Source organism: Neltuma alba, unplaced genomic scaffold (assembly GCF_004799145.2).
Source record: "Neltuma alba isolate B1F8T4 unplaced genomic scaffold, ASM479914v2 tig00012065_pilon, whole genome shotgun sequence".
NCBI lineage: Eukaryota > Viridiplantae > Streptophyta > Magnoliopsida > Fabales > Fabaceae > Neltuma > Neltuma alba.
In genome coordinates this window covers 13,651-35,998 of record NW_021636626.1, presented here as the reverse complement: position 1 = coordinate 35,998, position 22,348 = coordinate 13,651, and the positions used below count along the sequence as shown (strand labels likewise).

Here is a 22,348-nt window from a genome sequence, read left to right as displayed (position 1 = left end):
CTTATTTCTTAAAAAATAGTCATATTATATATATCTAATATTAAATATGTACTATTTAATAAAATTTATGTCCTTTTAAGTCATTTTACATCTAAATTTACTTTTACGTTTATTATCCAAACAAGTTTCAATTTTTCAAATTGATTTTTTTACAAAATTTAATCCAAACATAAATCATATTAAACTATCTGACTTCTGTAAAAATCAGATTGAAAAAAAAGTTACTTCTGTCACCACTATTCTAAATACACCTTTATAATTCAAAATAAAAAAAACAAGCAAAGACGAATACTAGAAATTTTGAAAAGATAAGCATAAAAAATATTAAAAATAATTAATATCATCTTGACATTTTCTCCTGATTCATCATTCGTACAATGACGAATGGACCTGTAAGGACAGATGTCACGAAGTGGTTGATCCACAGTTTGAAGAAGCACTTTCTGGTTATAGCCGAAATATAAACCCCCCAAAACCCTAACGCCTTCGTTCTCTGTCTCTCACTTCCCCGCTCTTCCCTTTGTACTTTGAACGATATATACTGCTAGGGTTTTAGGCAATCAGAGAGGTAGTTAGTGAGTGCCCTGTGTTTACGATAAAGAGAGAGAGAGAGAGCAAAAGAGGAAGAGGGCGAAGATGGTGGCCGACAAGACCAAGAAGTTGAAAGTTGCCGAGAAGGGCGAGAACTTAGAGGAAATTGACGGAGAGCTTGTCCTCTCTATTGAGAAGCTGCAGGAGACCCAAGACGAGCTCGAAAAGGTATCATGGCCATTAGCAGACGCTCGTGTGTCATAATTGGTCCCCTTGTATGTTTCACTGCGAAATTGAAGTTCTGAACTTTCATTCCAAATCCTGTAGCTGTTTCTGAATTGTTACCTCAGGTTTGAGATGAAGTAGTGATGATAATATAACCTTGCGGTTGGTTATCTGCTTCTGTTTTGGGGTCCCAGAATTTTATAAATGTAAAGGTTATTCATGTTTTAGAATGCGCTATTATGAAGGTCCAGCCATGGTTTGTTCTTTAATAATAATGCTTGTGAGCTATATCGACCTCGTCTATTCTGTGGTGAAAATTCATTCTTTTTCCTTTTTCCGGTCATTGTAGATCAATGAGGAGGCAAGTGATAAAGTTCTCGAAATAGAGCAGAAGTACAATGAGATAAGGAAGCCTATCTATGAGAAGCGGAATGAGATTATCAGAACTATTCCTGACTTCTGGACAACAGCTGTCAGTATTGATTTCTATGTCTATTAAATGACTGTGGCAATGGAGTTTTATTGATGCGGTTAATTTAGGAATGTTTTGTTAAACCGTTCTCCTTTTGGCAGTTTATGAGTCATCCTGCCCTTGGTGAGATTCTGAATGAAGAAGATCAAAAGGTCTGACCATCTCTAAAATTTGGATTTTGCAAACCACTATTTCCCCTCACTTTAACATGCATTCTCTTGTTTACTTTCGTAAATGTCTCTGCTGTTTATGCGAATGTGAGGGGTTCAATGGAGGTAGTGCTTATATTGTTGTTTGTTTGATTATGGAGCCGTGGCTAGTAACTTATTGAATTCTTATTTAGTAGATATTTAAGTATTTGAGTTCTTTGGAGGTTGAGGATTTTAAGGACGTCAAATCGGGCTATTCAATTACCTTTGTAAGTTGCACCTCCCTTGATTTTTCCTTTCATTTTGTTGATTGTTCATTAAAATAATGACAAATCACTTGTTGACTACGGAAACTCATCTTTGCTTGAACGCTCCTAAATTGTATATTTCATTGAGTTGTAAATTGTTTTTTAATATTTCTTTTTCAGAATTTCAATCCAAATCCATATTTTGAGGATACAAAACTTACAAAGACTTATACCTTCCTTGAAGAAGGAACTACAAAGATCACTGCCACGCCTATAAAATGGAAAGAGGGCAAGGTGAGGCTTTGAGCTTCTTTGGTTTTTCTTCCTGTAGCTTCTGAGCTATTTGTGGTGTTTGTTTTAACATAGTATATATATGGGGAAATAATTGAAGGGTATACCTAATGGAGTCCATGAGAAGAAAGGGAACAAGCGACCTCCAGCTGATGACAGGTTTTGTGTCATGTTTATTTTCTTTCTGAATATTGTTTCCTTATGTACTCTGATCTGGTTAAAAGAACAAAAAAGAAAAGATGGCAGTTAATGGTTCCTATATATTGCGAACTTGATCTTTTATTTATTGTTTACCTGTTTTTAGGCTCTTTTTTTAACACTTATTGGTTGTTAGTTGTTACTGAACATAAATGAGGGAAGATATAGAATTTTGCACATGCTTGATATGTGAATCCGAGACAGCTGAAGGGTTTTTCCCTCTTTAATTTATGCAACATATGGTTACCGTTTTTTAAGTGCGCCTAACTCTCTGCAAATCTTTTGAGTGCAGTTTCTTTAGCTGGTTCAGTGATGTTGAGCAGAAAGATGATATGGATGACCTGCATGATGAGGTAAAATTATCCTGGTCTTCTATAATTCCTCGTGGAGTTGAACATCCGATCTGTGGATATCCTGTGTCTCTGTTACTGATGTTTCCTTTAGCTTGTTTTTATTTCTATCTCTCATTGTTCCTGATGATGTGATGTTTCATTCTAAATTGCAGATTGCAGAATTAATTAAGGACGACTTGTGGCCAAATCCGCTTACTTATTTTAATAATGTGAGTTTTCTTTTAAATTTTGTATATTTTCCTCCTGTTAATGTCAATTGTTCTTTTAGGTGATGCTTAAGAATTTCTCTCTCTCTTTCTCTGAGATTCTCTGTTTTCTCATGTTTTTTATTGGATTTGATGCTTTAATGTTGCAGGAGGAGCCTGATGAAGAGGATGAGGAAGATGGTGATGATGAGGTAAGTCATGTGTTATTTTGTCACAATTGCTTACATGATCAAAAAATATTCTTTAGTGTTGATTTTATGGTTTTTAATTTATTGGATCAATGTAATCACATTGGGTTCATTGTTTGTTATGGTTTATAATTTTTTCAGTCTGAAAATATGTAGAAGTCGGTACTAAAGAGATATGGAGCTTAAGGTTCTGAGGATATAAGATAATGCAGAAATTCAGAATCATATTTATGGACTCAAGCTATTGTGTTTGAACTCAAATAGATGTTTGATAAATTAAGAAAATTAAGGTTGTTGATAATCTGCAGAAATCATTGTTATTCTTGACTATATATGATCTTGGTTCAACCAGTGAACGGCAATTTTTTATTTGTCTTCCCCCAGTAGCACAAGGCTTCTCACAAATTAGCATATGAGAAGGTTATGTTATTCACATTAGATTGTTTGTTTGAAAATATATTGGCTGGGAGGTTGCTTGTTACGTAAAGCGATCTTAAGCTGTGAAGCTAGCCTCTATTTTTATTAGCGAATGGGTAGATGTTTTCAAGCTCTCTCTCTCTCTCTCTCTCTCTCTCTGCTTTTTTCCCTAGAAGCTTCCTATTTAGCTTGGAAAACATGTTCTTGTATGATATTTTCCTCTTTCCGCTTCTTTAATTTCCCCTCCCTTTAAATCATGTTTTGATAAGTTGAATAGATGCTATTTTGCGCCAATGAGATGAATCCAAGTGATTGCCACTGCTTTGAAGCCTTTGCGGTGCACTGTGTGACGGACAGAGTTGGTTTGTGCAACCAACTGTGGAATCTTCCGTGACATTGATGCTTGGATTAGAAAAAATACTGACCTTGCAAACGTTTTCGATGAAATCATGCAGCCGTTGACATGCTTTTTAGATGAAAAATATAAGTAATTTCTTTTGGTGGGAAACCATTAGCGCACTAAACATCCGCCATTATATTTTTTTCAATAGATCAATCTCCAAGTCTGGCATGTTTTTCATTTGAACTGAATGATGGCATAACTTTAGAAATAGTAGATGCAAATATTAGCCTGCATTATCATTCTTCCTCTTTGGCAGGGAAAGGATGAAGACGACTCTGAAGATGATGATGAAGACCAAGATGATGACGACGATGATGATGAGGGTGACGGAGATGATGGCAAATGAGGGAATATATCACGAGGGGGGCTGCCTTTGCCGTTTTTTGTGGTTATAGGAGTATGTAAAGTGGGCTCTAGGGGATGGTGAGCAGGCCATCCTTTTTTGGGTATTAACTTATGTCATCAGGCGTACCAAGGCCGGCCAGTTGTTGTGACCATTCTTTTTGTTTTATTGTCCTTTGAGGTTATTTCTCCCTGCTGGTTTCATCCCCTGATGCACTTCATCAGTTTTTACTATTACTCACATCAGCCTTTTTTCCTTCTCTATTTGGAGGTAACTACAAGTAATACCATATTAATTAGTGTATAGCTACTTGGTTTTCTTTCAATTTATTTCTCTCTCTGTTTTTTTTTTTGCTTTTACTAATGATAATTCATATGGCAGACGCACCTACTGAGGGTGATTTCTTTTCACAAATCTGCTTAAATTACCTTTCTTATTTTGGAATGGTAATTTTTCTGTGATTTGATTCGTCCCAGTGTAATTTTATTCAATTTTGGCAAGACAAATTGAGAATTGCACGAAGGTTGATTGTGACTAAACGCTGGAAATCAGGTCCTAAAGAAGCTTGATTTATTCCAACGAAACCATACTAAGGCCACTTTTTTTTATTTTTTTTAACCTCATTTTCTTCGCCAGCTTCAAATTCTAGGGGACCAAACGGCCCTTAGAAGTATGGTTTGATTTGTCCAAGAAGATATTGATATTAAATATAAAATTATTTTCTCTGATTATTAGCTGTTTGCCCGCCATTAGTTGATGTTAGTCAAAGGGCAAAGTGTTGTTTAACAGTAAAAATGAATTATCACCAAATTCCAAGTAAATTGAGAATATTTCACAAAAGTGATACATGTTTATAAGCATGTCCTTGAATTGAGAGCTACTCCCGAACCTCAAGCCTAGTTAGTCCAACTCCTCTTTGGCGTCTTGTTTTTGGTTGGGGTGTTCAAGGTCGACTCGTTCTGGTTCTAATCTTATTGGAACAGGACGGGTTTGTCCTGAAAATTTTCAGAACAAGACAAAAAAGAGGATTGGGATTGGGTCATTCCGTTCCGAGCTCTGTTTTTTTTAAAAAATCATATTTATATAATATTATTTTCATATTTTTTATGATTTGAGACTATTATATGGGATTATGAATCCATTTATTTAAAGTTTTTATATTTATTGATGATTTGAAACTATTAATTATTAGAGTTTCCAATAAGTTTTTATTATGTTAAAAGCTTTCATTTAGAATTTTTAATGATTATTATATGTAATATTTTGAACTTTTACTTAAGGGTGCCAAAGAAATAAAAAATAAAAAAATATTTTTTTACAAGGCCTAAGCTCAAAAAACTACAATTAGGAAAAAAAAAGATTTTATTGTAACAGGCCTAACAACTCAAAAAACTTTTTAAAAAAAAATATATCGGGATGTATCGATACCATCTCGTTCCTACCGGGATTGGAACAACACTTGGACAGGACAGGACAAGAGACAATTTTTTATCCCGTTACTATTTATCGGGACAGGCCTGTCCTGGTCTCGATTTGTTCTGTGAACAGTCCTAGTTTTCAATCTCTTAGTGTTGGAAGCTCTCATATGCCAAGAAACGCAAGTTATTTACGCATGCTTCCACCAGCGCCCATCGATTGATTAATGGAGTTCTATCCTTATGTGAACATACCATTCAAGCCAAAGATTGTCATAAGAAAATGCATCTAGGGTCCGTTTGGATCAGTGATTAGAAAAGTAGCTTATTGAAAAAATAGCTTATGGGAAAGTAAAGTTGGGTAAAAGCTAAATTGGATAAGCTGAATTATGTTTGGATTGGAGTTCAGAAAAGCTAGTTTGTAAAAATGAGATTAGTAAAAAGTTGTTTGGGTTATGGTTGAGTAAAAGTAAGTTTGGTTGTAAAATAACCAAAATGAGTATGAGTTTTAATAATAATGAAACATGATAAAAAAATAATTTCACATAATACAATGAAATTAAAATAATTTAATATAAAGAAGTCAAATTTAATGAGTGAATTAAATTTTAAAATTTTATTAAAATCATAAAAAAATATTTTAAATATAAAGTGAAAGATGAAAAAAAAAATGAATTGAGATAATATAATGAAGAAGTGAAATTTTTAGAGTAGATTAAAATTGAAAACTTTAGAGAAATCATAAGAAATATTTTCAATATAAAGTAAAACATGATTAAAAAAATTTAATACAATAAATTTAAATTAATTTAGTATGAAAAATTCAAATTAAATAAATAAATTAAATTTTAAAATATTAGAAAAATTACAAAAAACTATTGTAAATCATAACAAAGAAAAAAGCTTCGTTCACAACCTAATTCCCTTTGCTTTTGTTCGGCCTTCCCTCTCCTCTCTCTCTCTCTCTCTCATTTTCTTTCTCGTCTGAAACAATCATGGAAGCTCAAAGACGGAGAGGACGATAGCTACTCTTCATTGTCAGCTGTATCATCGGAGTACGAAGAAGACAAACATGTGTAAGCTGAGTCCTCGGGTCTTAGCATCGGAGAGATTTTTTCGTCATCAGAGAGAAAAATAAAAAGAGGATAACGGTCCATAAGCTCTTTCAGATAAGCTCACTCTCTTAGCTTATTTTTAATCGTACGTTTGCATAGCTTTTGGCTCTCAAGCTCAGTTGCGTAGAAGCTGTGTCAAACAACATCAAATTTTTTGATCGAGCTTTTTCTCAAAATAAGCTGCTTATAACCCAAAATAAGCTCTCCCAAACAGGCACCTAGTTTGATTTATAGATTAGCATGGGAAGGAAATTGTCTTATAAAGCACAAAAGACTTCAGTCACTTTTGCCAGGCTGCTGATTTTACTTTTAGGTAATAACTACTACCACCATCCTTAATATAATAATTAAATAACTAATTTTTGAATTAAGTTAATTATTTTTAATAAACATGTGTTGTGTTCTTTAAAATATCATTTAAATTTTTTTATCATGTACAATCACCATAAGACTACTTATGGAAAACATGAATAAATATAAAAGATAAAATAAATTAAAATTTTATATTTAAAATTAAATTAGATATCCACCAAGTATCATCAGAACTCAGAAGTAGTATATCAATGCTTAACCTTGTTACTGTCACGATGGTAGACTCAATATCCGTAGAATGGGATGCATCGATGCATTGACATCCCAGCGCGCACAAAGGTTAGCTTTCTTTTTTACCCTTCTTTTCTATGGACATGCTCATAAGCAACTTCCCAATCCATCTCGTATCTCAAGACTTCCCATATCATTGACAACATGGAAGACCAAGTAATTTTCTGTCGTGTATGTTGGAGGCGTCGTAAAGATTCTCCACGGAATTTCAATTTTTATTCAAAAAATATTATAAATAAATACTCTTTCTAATGCTTATTATGAGTGTCAAATAACTACTTTATGAATAACAAATAAATAGTTAAAATTAATTAAAAATAATAAATAGGTTAGAAATATAATTTTGTTTCCAATATGTCTTTATAATAAATAAAAAAATTAAAAAAAAAAGATATGGGAAAATATGAGATGATGGTATGTCAAAGGAGAGAGAACAAACAATTAAGAGCAAAAAAAAAAAAAAAAGAATCAAATGTCTAGACAAACTCTAAATTGAAACTTATAAAATAGATCACATCATTCTCCAAATTTGAATATTATAAATAGGACTGGAGGGAGTACTAAAATGATCAAAGTTGTATTTTTTTTTTGGGCAACACTAAAAAATTAATTTGAAAAAAAATAATTCCAACCAAAATTTTAAATCTTAAAAATTTTTTAAAGGAAAAATTAATCAACAAGTCTGTATTTTTTCATCTTATTTTAATTAGGCTTATAGTTCCTTTCTTTTTAGTATATTCTTCTAATTTCGCTTATTTTTAATCATGTCTTATAATTTTTTTTAATCACGTCCTTAAAATTTTACCTAATTTTTAATTGAGTCTTTGTGCCTGATTAAAAAAAAAAACATGTGTAATTATAAGGAATTAATAATTTTTTAGAAAGTCCATGCAATGTCGAATGTGCCCTGTAGGGACAGTTGTCATGTGGTGGTTGATCCCCGGTTTGAAGCCGCACTTCAGACCGTACACTAGATATAAACCCCAAAAACCCTAACACCTTCGTTCTCTCTCTCTCTCTCTCACTTCCCCGCTCTTACCCTTTACATTTTGAAGCATATAGGGTGCCAGGGTTTTAGGCAATCAGAGAGCAAGTTAGTGAGTGCCCTGTGTTTACCAGAGAGAGCGAAAGAGGAAGAGGGCGAAGATGGTGGCCGACAAGACCAAAAAGTTGAAAGTTGCCGAGAAGGGCGAGAACTTAGAGGAAATCGATGGAGAGCTTGTGCTCTCTATTGAGAAGCTGCAGGAGACCCAAGACGAGCTCGAAAAGGTATCATAGCCACTACACATGCTCATGTGTCGTGATTGGTCTCCTCGTATGTTTCGTTGCCAAATTGAAGTTCTGAACTTTCATGTCAAGTCCTATATTTCTGAATTTCAACTTCAGGTTTGAGATGAAATAATGGTGATGATATAACTCTGCGGTTGGTTATCTGCTTCTGTTTTGGGTCTTAGCATTTAAAAAACGTAAAAGTAATTCATGTTTCTGAATGCGCTTGTATCAAGGTTTAGCTGCGGTTTGTTCTTTAACACTGACGCTCGAGAGCTATATCGACCTCGTCTATTCCGTAATGAAAATTCATTCTTTTTCATTTTGACGGACATTGTAGATCAATGAGGAGGCAAGTGATAAAGTTCTCGAAATAGAGCAGAAGTACAATGAGATAAGGAAGCCTGTCTATGAGAAGCGGAATGAGATTATCAAAACTATTCCTGACTTCTGGACAACAGCTGTCAGTATTAATTCTTTGCCCCTTAATTGATGTGGTGATGAAGTTTCTTGATGCTATGAATTTAGGAATGTCGTTGAGCCGTTCTCCTTTTTGCAGTTTCTGAGTCATCCTGCTCTTGGTGAGGTTCTTAATGAAGAAGATCAAAAGGTCTGAAAGTCCCTAAAGTTTGAATTTTGCAATCCACTATTTTCCCTCACTTTTACATCTATTCTCTTTGTTTGCTTTCGTAAGTATCTCCGGAGTTGATGTGGATGTGAGGGGTTCAGTGGCAACAGTGCCCATATTTCTGTTTGTTTGATCACGTAGCCCTGCCTAGTAACTGATTGAAATCTTATTTAGTAGATATTTAAGTATTTGAGTTCTTTGGAGGTTGAAGATTTTAAAGACGTCAAATCAGGATATTCAATTACCTTTGTAAGTTGCACTTCCTCTGTTGCTTCCTCCTTTCATTTTGTTGCTGTTTTATTCCTATTAAGTAATGGCAAATCATTTGTTGACTGTGGAAACTGATGTTACACTTGAACGCTCCTAGATTGTATATTTCATTGAATGTTAAACAGTGTTTAAATATTTCTTTTTCAGAATTTCAATCCCAATCCATATTTTGAGGATACTAAACTTACCAAGACTTACACCTTCCTTGAAGAAGGAACCACAAAGGTCACTGCGACGCCTATAAAATGGAAAGAGGGAAAGGTGAGGCTCTTAGCTTCTTTTGTTTTTCTTTCTGTAGCTTCTGGGCTCTTTCTGGTGTTTGTTTTAACATAATACACTTGTGGTGGGAAAATTGAAGGGTATACCCAATGGAGTCCATGAGAAGAAAGGGAACAAGCGACCCCCAACTGACGACAGGTTTGTGCCATATTTATTTTCTTTCGGAATATTGTTTCCTTATATAGCCTGATCTGGTTAAGAACAGAGGAAATCCGAAATTCAATGCTTCCTTTATATTACTTACCAGTAATCAAACTTTTCTTGCTTGCTTGTTGTTAGGCTTTCTTTTTTCCATTGTTTTTGCACTTATTGGTTGTTACTGAATATAACTTACGGAAGATATAGAATTTTGCACATACTTGATTTGTGAATCTGAGACAGCTGGAGGGCTTTTCTCTCTTCATTTTACAAGACATATAGTTAGCATTTCTTGGATGCACCTCACTCTGTCTGTAAATTGTTGAGTGCAGTTTCTTTAGCTGGTTCAGTGACGTTGAGCAGAAAGATGATATGGATGACATTCACGATGAGGTAAGATTTTCTTGGTCTTCTACCATTCCTCCTACTGTTGAACATCCCAGCTATGGATAACCTGTATCTCTATTACAGATCTTTCCTTCACCTTGTTTTTATTTCTATCTCTTGTTGTTCCTGATGTGATGTTCTATTCTAAATAGCAGATTGCAGAACTAATCAAGGACGATTTGTGGCCAAATCCACTAACATATTTTAATAATGTGAGTTTACTCTTAATTTTGGTATATTTCCCTCCTGTTAATGTCAATTGTACTTTCAGGTGATGCTCAAGAATCCCCCCCCCCCGGGGGTGGGGGCCTCTGTCTCTGAGGTTCTCATGTTTTTTATTGTATTTGATGCTTTAATGGGGCAGGAGGAGCCTGATGAAGAGGATATTGATGAGGAAGATGGTGATGATGAGGTAAGTGAAGAGTTATTTTTGTGACTATCCCTTGGATGATTGGAAAAATATTCTTGCAGTGTTGATTAAACTGTTAATAATTTATTAGAGGAAGGTAATCATTGGGTTCATTGTTTGTTATGGGTCTTATAGTAATGCTTTTAGTGGATGGTATAGTTAAAACTTTGTCAAAGGAGAAAAAACTTGGTCTTGTGTAGTATTTCTCTCTTTCCGCTTTTTTATTTTCCCCCTCCCTCAGTCCTTAAGGAGCCACACTATTTTACGTGCTGAGGATGTTTTGATAAGTTGAATAGGTATTTTTTTCCACCAGTTGGTTGAACCCTAGTGATTGCCGTTGGAAACCATTAGCGCACTAAACATCTGCCATTATCAATTTTCCTTCTTGGTAGGGAAAGGATGAAGATGACTCTGAAGATGATGACGAAGACCAAGAGGATGATGATGATGATGAGGGTGACGAAGATGATGGCAAGTGAGAGAACATATCATGGTGGGGTGTCCTTTTAAGTTTATTGTGGTTATAGGATTATGTGAAGTGGGCTTTAGGGGATGCTAATTAGGCCACCCTCTTTAACTAATGTCAGCAGGTGTGCTGAGGGCAGTCGCTTGCTATGATCATATTCTATTTATTTTATTATCCATTGAGCTTCTGCCCTGCTGGTTTCATCCCCTGATGGACTTTTCTGGTTTTTAATGTTACATTAGCTTTTTTACACCTCTAAATGGAGTTAACTATAATCATTACCATGTCAGTTAGTGTATAGCTGTTTGATTTTTTTCCTCTATTTTTTTTTTGGGCGCTTTTCCAAGTGATAATTCATGCAGCGGTTCCACATAATGGGTCAAGGCATGTTGTTTTCGTACTAACTATTGTTTCTCTTAAGAAATCTGCTTGAGTTACCTATCTCAACAATCTAGATCATTTGCTGTCATGAAAGCAAATGAGTGTAATGCATTTGAAAAGAGATGAAAAAGAAACAGTACAATCTGTTTATATGGGTTTTTTATTTTAAATATACGAGAGAATTTTATTCTCTCTTAAATCTGCTAGTATCTCTGTTTAATTTGAGCTGCAGTTGCGCGTTTATGGCACATTGACCGAAGAGCAAGCAAAATATGGGGATATTTTCTTTTTATTTTCTTGTTACCTATTTGTTTATAGAACATTTTTGGACATACGCATGATTCCATGTTGCGGATGTGGTCATGGAAACATAGGTCTCGTTTCTTTTCTGTTTCATTAATACTCTTCCGACCCTTAATATAAGACCTATTTAACTAATTTGATTAGATTAAGGAAGTTAGATAAGTTAGTTAATTATAAGAAAAGTGACATATTTTTTCTAAAACACTATAATCATCTTTCTTAATACTTTCTCTCCCTCTTTTACTTGATTATGGTTGAGGGAGTATTCATAGGGGTAATTTAGAGAAAATTAATAAATATAAGAAAGGACTCTTATATTAAGACTAAAATCAACTCAAGAGTTGAGTCCTATATTAAGGACCGGAGGAGTATCTCATTTCTTTAGAGAAGTGGATCCGCTCACATGTTAACACAAGTAGTTTCATAGTAAGGCAACCTTGGTTCGTCGGAATTCCTCGTCGACTGTCGTAGAACAAACCAAAAAATGACTTCAAGAATAGGCAAATCCCGTGCCAGTCTGGGTTCCCGGAGAAACTGTCATGGAAAATGAGTTTCCATCTTAGCTTTATATGAGGCCACGCACTTGACAGGATTTGTGGCAACATCCTTACAACACAACTGAGCTTCAGCATTATGTAATTTTTTTAAGAAGAAAAAATGACAGCCTTTTCACAAGGCACAAACGATGAGAGGACGTAACAACTATTTGGGACGTGGTAACCTGGATGGTTGCAAATATTGACTGACAACAGTGATGGCGGCTGGTTTTGTCAGGTTTAAGCAAGCAGAGAGCTCCTGGGGTATGATTGTGTCATTAGTACATTCTTTCCAGCCGTTTGCCGCATAACTTGGCATCATCCAACGTTGCTGTTTTTCAATTAATTAAATGATTAATAATTAATTTGTGGAATTAGGAGCCAATACGATTCCAAGAAACGTTGAAAGTACGAGTACATGTGAGAGCGGACAGGGACCCAGCTTGCTGGTTTCGGATCATTCGACTTGTCCTTTGGATGAGATAAGATTTGGTGGAAGCTTAATTGTTTAATTAATTGAAAGTTTTAATCAGTTTTATGGAATAGTTTAATTTAATTAAAGTTGGGTTTTTGTGTGGGCTTTGTTCGTGTGGGGCTTTATGTTTTGCGAGCCTTTTCGTTTTGGGCTATTGGTTTGCTTTGTTTTTGTATCTTTTTTTTTTATGGTTATACTCGTTACGTGGCTTTAAAAAAAAAAAAGCAGAGAGAGAAGCGTGATTAAATCTGAAAGATAATTAATATTTATTAAGGAATAATTGAAATGAAAAATGGTTGTTGGAGGAGGGGTTGCTGGGTCAATATGCTCACAAAGATTCCAACTGTCTACCTCTGATAAGGGAGGCAGCGGCAGCAGAGTGGCCCTTCATCACATGTCCACTGATAATCTTCCCTTTCCCCACAACACACGAATGCCCATTTCAACTCTTCGTCCTTCTCATCCCAATCATTCTTCCTCCTTGGTTTTTTTTTTTTTGAATTTTCATGTAACTCCTTTACTATTTGCACCATTATTTTAAAAAAATTAGCTATAATTTTTTATGACTTGTGAATTTAAATTTTATGCTCAATGACACCATGTCGACATAAAAAAATAAATACTCCACAGGTCCTAAATATAAGACCCTTAACATACTAGTATGAGGGTTTTATAGTGTGTATAAGGGTCTTATATTTAGGATCGCAGGAGTATCTAGATAACACAATGAAATCCGGGTATTGAAAGATGCTTCCTACTCATCCGTTGAATTATGCATGTGAAAACTATATCTGATACTTCCTTTGGTTCTTATTATAAAGAACTTCCAACAGGTTTCATAGTATAACATGTTGTGCTTAAAGTATTGATTTTTTTCATGTAGTGTTCCTGACTAACTATGAAACTTGGTAATAACTAATTAGTTGGACTCCTATAACTAATGAATTTTAAATAATTTTAATATTTTAGAAGTAACTAATTTAACTACATTCATCCATTTCTGTAAAGTTGTTATTGGATGCTTATAGTAAGGATGATGGGAGAGAGTACATAAAATCAGAGGAAGGGGAACTTTTGCTGGCCATACATTTACTTATTTTCTTTTATATATATATATATATATATAGAGAGAGAGAGAGAGAGAGCTGTGAAAGAGGACAGCAATAAATGGAAACCTGGGTAGAAATCATTTTCATATATGACAACTAGCATTGAGGTGGGACCAAAATGCAGGTACTAATTTGCAGTTTTGGAAGGCCAGGCTAGGCAGGAGAGGTTGTGCAATTGAATTGAAGGACAAGAGAGGTAAATGTTTGCTGATTAGTGGATGGTATCCTGTCTTTTTCTTCCACATCAAAATTTTTATTCAAATTTTATAGAGAGAGAGAGAGAGGGAGAGATCAGAGACAAGTTAAAGATTACAAACGTGTGTATATATATGTATGTGTTCCTCTTTTTGAGTTGTGGGTACAATGAAAATCCCAGCAATCTTCCACTTGCTTAGGATTATAATGAAGATGATCCTATTAACAAGTCTGAAGCCATCTTCCCCTATATCTGCTAGCTATTGTTCTTTCATTCTTATATTTTTATTTTAAAGCAAACAATAATTATTAATGCATACTTTAAAGCAAATCCCATCTTATGATTTGTTTTCTGGGAAAAAGTTAGCCTTCAACTGTTTTTTAAATTAATCTGTATTAAAATAACACTTTAATATCACATATTTAAATATTGAGAATAATAATTGAGCATGGGGGAATGATGTTGCAGCTCTCTTTATTATAAATTACCTCTTACATATAATATTTTCCAAACTCATGATCATAAAGCCTTGTTATTTTGTAACCTACTTATATATATATATCCTCATACCTAGGTCCAGCTTTGTTTTTTAATTATATTATGAATTTTTCCACATAATTGATCATGTAATGTAACGATTTTTTTCCCCAATATTTGGTCACTAAAGCCTAGAGGACGGTATGCCACTTGCCTTCCTTGCCCCACCAAACAAAAAAAATTTAAAGTTCTTCTCTTTATATATAAATAATTTTTTAGTCGTTGCTTACGCAATGAGACTTTGCAAAACCCTAGCTAGTAAGCCTTCAAAACCCCCTCGCCTAGATTTTATTTTAACTTCTTTTGCAAAAAAATGACTCATTAGCGGCTGATTGTTGTTGCATATCAAAATTATAATTGTTACGTTATCTGGACCTGATTTAATTTGTCAATTAATAAATTATTTATCATTAGTTTTCATTTTAATTTTTTATTTTGCAGTAGAAAAAATCGTTATCTACATACCAACTTTAACTATATTAGATTCTAGCTGATCCAAAACAAGATATAGCAGATAGTTTGTAATTCACAAGACTCGAACTTAAGATTTTGTTTAAGGAAAGAAAATATCAAATAATGGATTGAAATAACTGGTAATAATTCGGTCGAATATGGTAAATTTGTGTTTTACTATATAATAATAAGGTTTGATTGAGGTGAGCTTTCTGTGAACTTGTCGGTACGTTTAGTCTTCGCATTGCTTGACTTGTACTTTGACCATAAGATATATACATATATATATATATATATATATATTTATATGGTGTCAAAAAGCTGGGATTCATGTGCCCAACTCTTCATTTTCTTTTCTTTTTTACAATTAAATTCCATTCTAATTAACACATACATTTGATGATTTCCAAGGGAATTAAATTGATTCTTCATACTTGAACATAAGAAGCTCATATATCTTGGTGGCTCCATTAATTATTTACTCCTTGATCTGCGGGTACGGACCAAAATGATTGGGATTTTCACAGCAGGAATAATATGACTGTGGGAAGTGATATTAATTAGTTGCCAGGGAGAAGTACAAGCTAGGGAGAACAAGAGTTTGTGTGTGTTTAATTAATTAATTGGTTATCGATTGCATATGATCTGTGTCCATTATATCAGAAAGTGTCATTTTAATATTGGTGGAGGAGGAACTAGACAATAGACATATACAACCTAGTGAATATAAATGCGAGGAAAACGAAGTTACGAAGGTGGGCACAGTAGTGTCAACCTCAGCAGCAACAACAAAAGCTTCCCCAGAAATCAACACAACTTCCCTAACCCACACACACACATTTGCACAGCGACTCGCTCTTTCTCCTTTAATTTGTACTGTTACAAGTATTAGCATCCTTTGCCATTTACTACTGTCTGCTGCTCCTCTCCCTCAACAACCTCATCACTCACAATATATACACATATACAGCCTACTTATATACTAGTCCTTAATATAACAACTCGTTTAATTTTTATTTTGGTTTTAAATATAAGACTCTAATCTACTTTATCTCTTATATTTATTAATTTTTTTTAAAATAGTCCTTGTAATAATGATAGTTCTAGCCAATACACTTGATTAACAAGGATATTTAAAGAAAGACAGTAGTTATTTATTACAGATAAGTAACTTAACTAATTTTTTTAATCTACTCAAATTAGTCAACTAGCTGTTTAATCAAGAACCGGAGTAGTATATTTTTTCCTGTTTTTTTGCCGCAGGTATTTTGGAATTCAGGGCACAATTGGTGAGTAAAGGTAATGATAATTTTTTTTTTAAATTAGTGGGGGTGGATAGTAAGAGTAACACGACAAAGGTTGCTATCATGTGATTTGGAGGTGACAGATTCAAATCTCAGAATTAGAAAGGGTAGGTAAAGACTCTCCCTTGTGTATTATATTGGTGAGCTGTCTTAGAGAGTTATAAGCAGGATTGAACTCATAATTTTTTTCTTATACAGAGAGCTTTTTATGCTGCTAGATCATAAGGCTAGCAAGTGACATTACCAATGATAATAGCTAGAGTTGATGAGGAGGCGTTAGTGAAAAACGAGGGAGGGGGGTAATGATAGAGACTGGCATGGCAGGAAGAGGGGAGTTGATGAGCATGCCTATTATAGTAAAAAGAGCGCTTTGAAAGTGAAAAAGAGATATATATATATATATATATATATTTATAGGTAAGAGTGGGGTTGGGTACAAGGTACGGGAAGCTAATTATGGATAATGAGGGACTTTGAAACTGATAGTTGCAGTAGCTCGGGACCAAGATGCTTGGAAGCGGCACAAGTGATGAAGGAGGAAGAGAGGAAGGGTTGGGTTTTTAAGTTGAATTATTTGTAATAAAGACATAATGGTGCCGTTGTTGGTCATGATCTGAGGCCCGAAGAGAGAGGAATCCCAAAGCTTCCTCCTCATCAAAGGCGCAGAAGGAAATGATGAGTTGAATGACGTGGGACCCACCCCCATAATCTTTACTTTCCAGGTCTCTCTAAAATTTTTTGACTTGGGATGGGGTCCCACCCCGGCCTCCCATGTCTTCATGGATTGAATCATAAAAAACAGCACCTCACGTGGACTCTGAACCAAAGACGCTGTCCAACCACAATAAAAAGCCCCCAACCCCCCCCCTCCCCCCTCCCCTCACAAAATTAAAAATATTAATTCCGACTAAAAGCAACTTTCTCTTTTCTGCTATAAAAATCACGCTTTTTAATTTTATTAAAGCTCTCTCACCCGTATAATTCCCACTCATTATCTTTGCCTGCCTGCTTATCCCTCCCCTTCCTCTCTCCCCAGCTGCAAATTCCTTCCCTTTGTACCGAGAGAGAAAGCAAGTGAAGTCGAAAAACCCTCATGCTCATTTTCTTCTCTAAATATAGCCACTGATGAGCAAGACCCACCACTGATAGATTAAACTATATAGTCTCGCTTATTTCATACACTGCCTCTCTCCCTCTCTCTAACAACAAGCCAGTCACTTTAATGGAAGGAGGAGATGATCTCCACCACCACCACCACCACAACCACCATCATCACCACCGTCCCACCTTTCCCTTTCAGCTCCTCGAGAAGAAAGAAGATCAGGAAGCTGCTTCTTGCTCCACGTCTTCCCCTTACCCTTCTCTAGCCATCTCTGCCGAACCTGCCTCCCCCAATCCCAATCGATCCAACCAGATCGTTCCTTCCACCGAACCTGCTTCCAATAAGAAGCCTCCGCCTAAGAGAACCTCCACCAAGGACCGCCACACCAAGGTCGACGGACGTGGCCGTCGCATTAGAATGCCTGCCCTTTGTGCAGCTCGAGTCTTCCAGCTCACTCGCGAGCTCGGCCACAAGTCTGACGGTGAGACCATCGAGTGGCTGCTCCAGCAGGCTGAGCCTGCTGTCATCGCTGCCACCGGCACTGGGACCATCCCGGCTAACTTCACTTCGCTTAACATATCCTTGAGGAGCTCAGGATCCACTATGTCGGTCCCTTCTCAGTTAAGATCGTCCTACTTTAACCCCAACTTCTCCGTCCAACAGCGCCGGAGTCTATTCCCAGGAATTGGTTTGTCTTCCGATAATACCCCCGCCTCTACGCTTCTAAATTTTCAATCCAGTAACCTAACCACAAACCTGTTGCAAGCTAAGCAAGAGCTGCGCGAGGGGGAGGGTCCGCCTTCGGCTGCTACGACGTTGGATTTTTCGCCAGACACCCCGGAAGAAGGGATGGGAAGGAAACGGCGGCCGACGGAGCAGGACTTGTCGTCAACGCAGCATCAAATGGGGAGTTATCTGTTGCAGTCGAGCGCAGGGGCGATCCCGGCCAGCCATGCTCAGATTCCAGCCAACATTTGGATGTTGACGAATTCAAGTAACCAGGTCATGAGCGGTGATCCTATATGGACATTCCCGTCGGTAAACAACAGTGGATTGTATAGGGGAAGCATGTCAAGTGCGTTGCACTTCATGAACTTCCCCACACCCATGGCCTTATTGCCGAGTCAGCAATTAGGTTCGTCGGGGATAAGTAGTGGCGGCGGGGGCGGGGCCGGGGGCGGGGGCGGCAACATTAACGAAGGACATTTGAGCATGCTGGCAGGGCTGAGCCCGTACCGGCCGGTGATCGGGCTGTCAGAGTCTCAGGCGAGCGGGTCCCACTCACATCACGGAGGCGGAGGCGACGATCGGCACGACACCACCAGCCACCACTCATAGAGAGGATCATCATGATGTGCTTCCTTACATGTGTAGTTGTTTGATGATGTATTGACACACGTGAGGTTTGATTGTTGTTAAAAATTCAGTTTAATTTATTTCTTCCCAGATTAAATTTTTTTGGTGTGATTAATATATTTTGGAAGAGAGCGCGAGGAGCTGTGAGAAGGAGGAAGGAAAGACATCTCAGGAGAGGGTTTTTTTAGGGTTTGAGGAAAGATGATGACACTATTTAACAATGGGGGTATTTGGGTGCCTCTTTATTTATTTTTTTTCCAAAATTTTTTATATGTCTCCTTTTTTTTTTTCCGAATTATTTCACTACACGATATCTTACCATCATTGTTTGTGCAATTTTTTACCTTTTCTTTTTCTTTTTTACATCCCAGCCTTTTACTTTGTAATTTTATGCTTTTTATGTTCAACAGAAGATGGAAAACGACTCGCTTCCCTGGCCTTGGGTAAGTTTCCTCCTTTCCTACCTAACTGGCATTTTATAGGGTTTTATTCATTTATTTTTTCCCTTTTATTCTAAAAGAAATAAATATCTGTCACCACCTTTATGGGCCACAAGTTCGTGCGTGTGACAGTGGAGGGATAAAACAGTGTTACCGCAAGGCAGACATAAATTCAGCATTTATAGCCAAGCATTACAATAAATTATACCATCTCATCTTTTTAATATAAGATTTAATTAACTAGTTTAAAGAGATTAAAAATTAGTTAAATTAGTTATTTAGTCATGTGTATTTGAATTACAAATTGATAGTAACTCTTTAACACATGTAATTACTATAGGGATTACTTAAAAAAAAGGATAAATATTAAAAATAAAGTGGTTTAAAATTTTATATTTAAAACTAAATTAAAAGTTAAATCAGCTCTTACATTAAGAAACAGAGGTAGTAATAACAACAATATATTAAGTAGTATTTAAATAGAAACTAAATCATCATTTTAAAAGTAATTTTACGATATATAAAGTAAATATATAAAAAAAATTATCTAGATTTAAAAAAATATTTTTCAAAATTATTTCTAAAAATATCCAAATACCCCCAAATTTACAGCGCTTTTTTAAATTTCATCCTTCAGATTCTGCACTGTGCGCCATGAAGTTCGAGGTTTTTACCGCATCAATGATTAAGATTTTTCAGAGAGGGAAGGGGGGGGTAATAGTACTGTGGGGTCACGACCTTATCGGTTCCAGGTGTTGCTTCAGGTGGTGGACCCCACCTGCTGCTCATTGCCTGAACCAATGTACAATTTCACTGACAAACAGGTGGATCATTCCTCCAATTTTTAAAATTTATTTTTTCAGAAAAACAAAAAGATTTCCCTTTCTCACGGAACAACAGTAGTTGCCGGCACAGCAGAGGAAGATCCACGGCGAGTCTTAAATCTTTAAATAAAAAAATCTCGGTAGCTAATAATATAATGACCCCACCGGTGAGCGGGCCCACCAACCAGCCCCCGTCAATCAATCAACACCGTTCATTCTGTGGGCCAACCTTTCGATGGTCGCATTTAATCATTGGCTCTCTGCCATATCAACTTTGATGGCCTCCCTTGTTTAACTACCACTCCCCAGTTGGCAAATGGCTTTCTTTGGACCCTTTTTTTTTTTTGCTTTTCTGCTTTTTAATTTCCCCTGGGATTATATAGAAAACCATGCTTCGGAATCTAATTATGTCCCCTCAGCTTCCCGACTAAAATATAAGGAACAGTGATGATTAGTACAATTCGAAATTAGCAGGGAAAGCGAAAAAAAAAGAAGCAAAGCTAGCTAGCTGACATAAGGATATTCCCACCACTAAGATTAAATAATATAATTTTATTCTGCTCAATCCAAAGCTACCTTTATTTATATATGGACGCTACTATAAAGCAACCCCAAAAATATATGGTTCCTGAATCATAATCAATCCCCATATGCATCATTAACATAATATTTTTTTACTTAATTAATTAATTAATATAAATGAGAATATAGTCATCAATCGAATAAACAATAAAAGTATTCCTTGCTATAGGTTCCACTTATATAAATATATATATATATATATCTACCACAGCTGCACCCGAAAAGCATATATTTGAATTGATAATACATAGCAATAAGTGTATATATTTCATTCTTGTAGTGTCAGTTAATTGGCCATATTAAGAATGAGATTCCAATAATGAAAAAAAGACACGGGTTTATGATTATTAAATTTTGTCATTGGTGCGTGTGTGTGTGTGTGTAGTTATATTATCAGTTCCTTCTCGTACGTCTCTCAGTTCAAATCACTTTTGGCGCTGGCGAAACCTCCTCCACGAGAAGGGAGACAGACATTAAATAACCGCAATGGGTGGACCAGTGTTTTAAGATATATAAAATAATTACCTAATTGCATAAATATAATTAAAATCAATATAAAACAGCCAGCTGTTGAGTGGTTGTCTTTGAAACTTCTTTGAAAATGAGGTATGAAATTAAGAACTCGTTTAGAATAACTTATAAACAGTATTTTAATTTTAATTTAGAAAATATGATACAAGTATGTGAGAAGAGTTTTATCTTGATTTATATGAAATATGCTTATATTTGTTTGTAATTGTGGTCCTAAACAAGACCTATAGCCATTATATTGAAGACGCAATGTTGAACATGAACTGTCCATTTTAGAGCAACAAGACCGGCAAGCAATGAATTCTTGGTGGCCTAGATGTGGACAGAACTCAGCTTTGAGCTGGATTATCACTTTCTATCATTCAAAATATATGGGAAAAAATGATATGCCTGGTTCATTTGGTTTTAATAATTTTTTTTAAAAAAATAATCAGTTCTACCTCCATCATTTATGTGGTTACCTGCCGGCCAGACGAATGGATGATGAGGATTGACAAGTGAGCATCAGTTTCTGCAACAACTCACAAAATCAAATTTCATCATTTTCTGCCTGCAGATGATGATCGTCGATCGCAATTCAAAAAGAAAAAGAAACATTCTTGTTAATTTTGTGACCATATAGATGAAAGTTTGACTAAATTTGAAATCCCGAAGGTACTACGTATTACTATTAACAGAAACTGAGACTTGATGTGCGTGGGATCAAACAAAAATGTCAGAACATTGATGTCACCAGCGAGTACGTAGGTTAAATGCAAGGTAGAGAACTTTAATATTTGCTCAATATATTAATTGCCCTGATACCCACATCATTTATCATTTATTAGCATAAAAAACCACCGAATATAATGTGTGTGTCAAAATGCTGAGGCCTTGGGTCGTACCCGTTGCCCACATGGTATTTAATCCCATGTCGTACACCACTACACATACAGACAATTATACATACTTGGTCCCCAGTTGAAAATATCTATATACATGATCTCAAGTGTTCCAAAAATCGAATGGCTTGGGACTTGCTAGCTAACTAGTCCACGTAGCTAGCTAGACCACCAAATTTTTGAAAAGGATGAGCAGATTAAAAAAGTGTTTAGATGGAAACCCAATTATAATTTTAAAAGTAATTTTACGGTATACGAAGTAAATATGTAAATAAATTTATTTCGATTTATAAAAAAAGTGTCAAGTAAGTGTCAAGTAAGATGCGTCATATTTG

At 35.6% G+C, this 22,348-nt stretch overlaps 2 protein-coding genes across 6 annotated transcripts; both read left to right on the top strand.

Annotated features, from left to right (window-relative positions):
• Positions 1-489: 489 nt before the first annotated feature.
• Positions 490-11,301, top strand: LOC114721754 (NAP1-related protein 2). 5 transcript variants are annotated; one of them, XM_028907606.1, is made up of 10 exons: positions 491-759; positions 1,106-1,228; positions 1,330-1,380; positions 1,575-1,646; positions 1,806-1,919; positions 2,017-2,075; positions 2,407-2,467; positions 2,620-2,676; positions 2,823-2,864; positions 3,938-4,109. In XM_028907606.1, exons 1-10 carry the CDS (start codon positions 637-639, stop codon positions 4,025-4,027), a joined length of 792 nt encoding a protein of 263 aa, XP_028763439.1. In that variant the 5' UTR covers positions 491-636; the 3' UTR covers positions 4,028-4,109. The 5 variants fall into 5 exon arrangements, with proteins under 5 accessions (XP_028763435.1, XP_028763439.1, XP_028763437.1 ...); XM_028907604.1 differs by lacking the exons at positions 2,823-2,864; positions 3,938-4,109 and adding exons at positions 10,493-10,540; positions 10,930-11,301 and having other exon boundaries at positions 494-759; XM_028907605.1 differs by lacking the exons at positions 491-759; positions 1,106-1,228; positions 1,330-1,380; ... (5 more) ...; positions 2,823-2,864; positions 3,938-4,109 and adding exons at positions 8,180-8,426; positions 8,767-8,889; positions 8,986-9,036; ... (5 more) ...; positions 10,493-10,540; positions 10,930-11,301.
• A 6,014-nt stretch (positions 11,302-17,315) lies between these two features.
• On the top strand, positions 17,316-19,028 carry LOC114721756 (transcription factor TCP14-like). Its single transcript, XM_028907608.1, has one exon. It carries the CDS (start codon positions 17,520-17,522, stop codon positions 18,735-18,737), a length of 1,218 nt encoding a protein of 405 aa, XP_028763441.1. The 5' UTR covers positions 17,316-17,519; the 3' UTR covers positions 18,738-19,028.
• Positions 19,029-22,348: the final 3,320 nt, after the last annotated feature.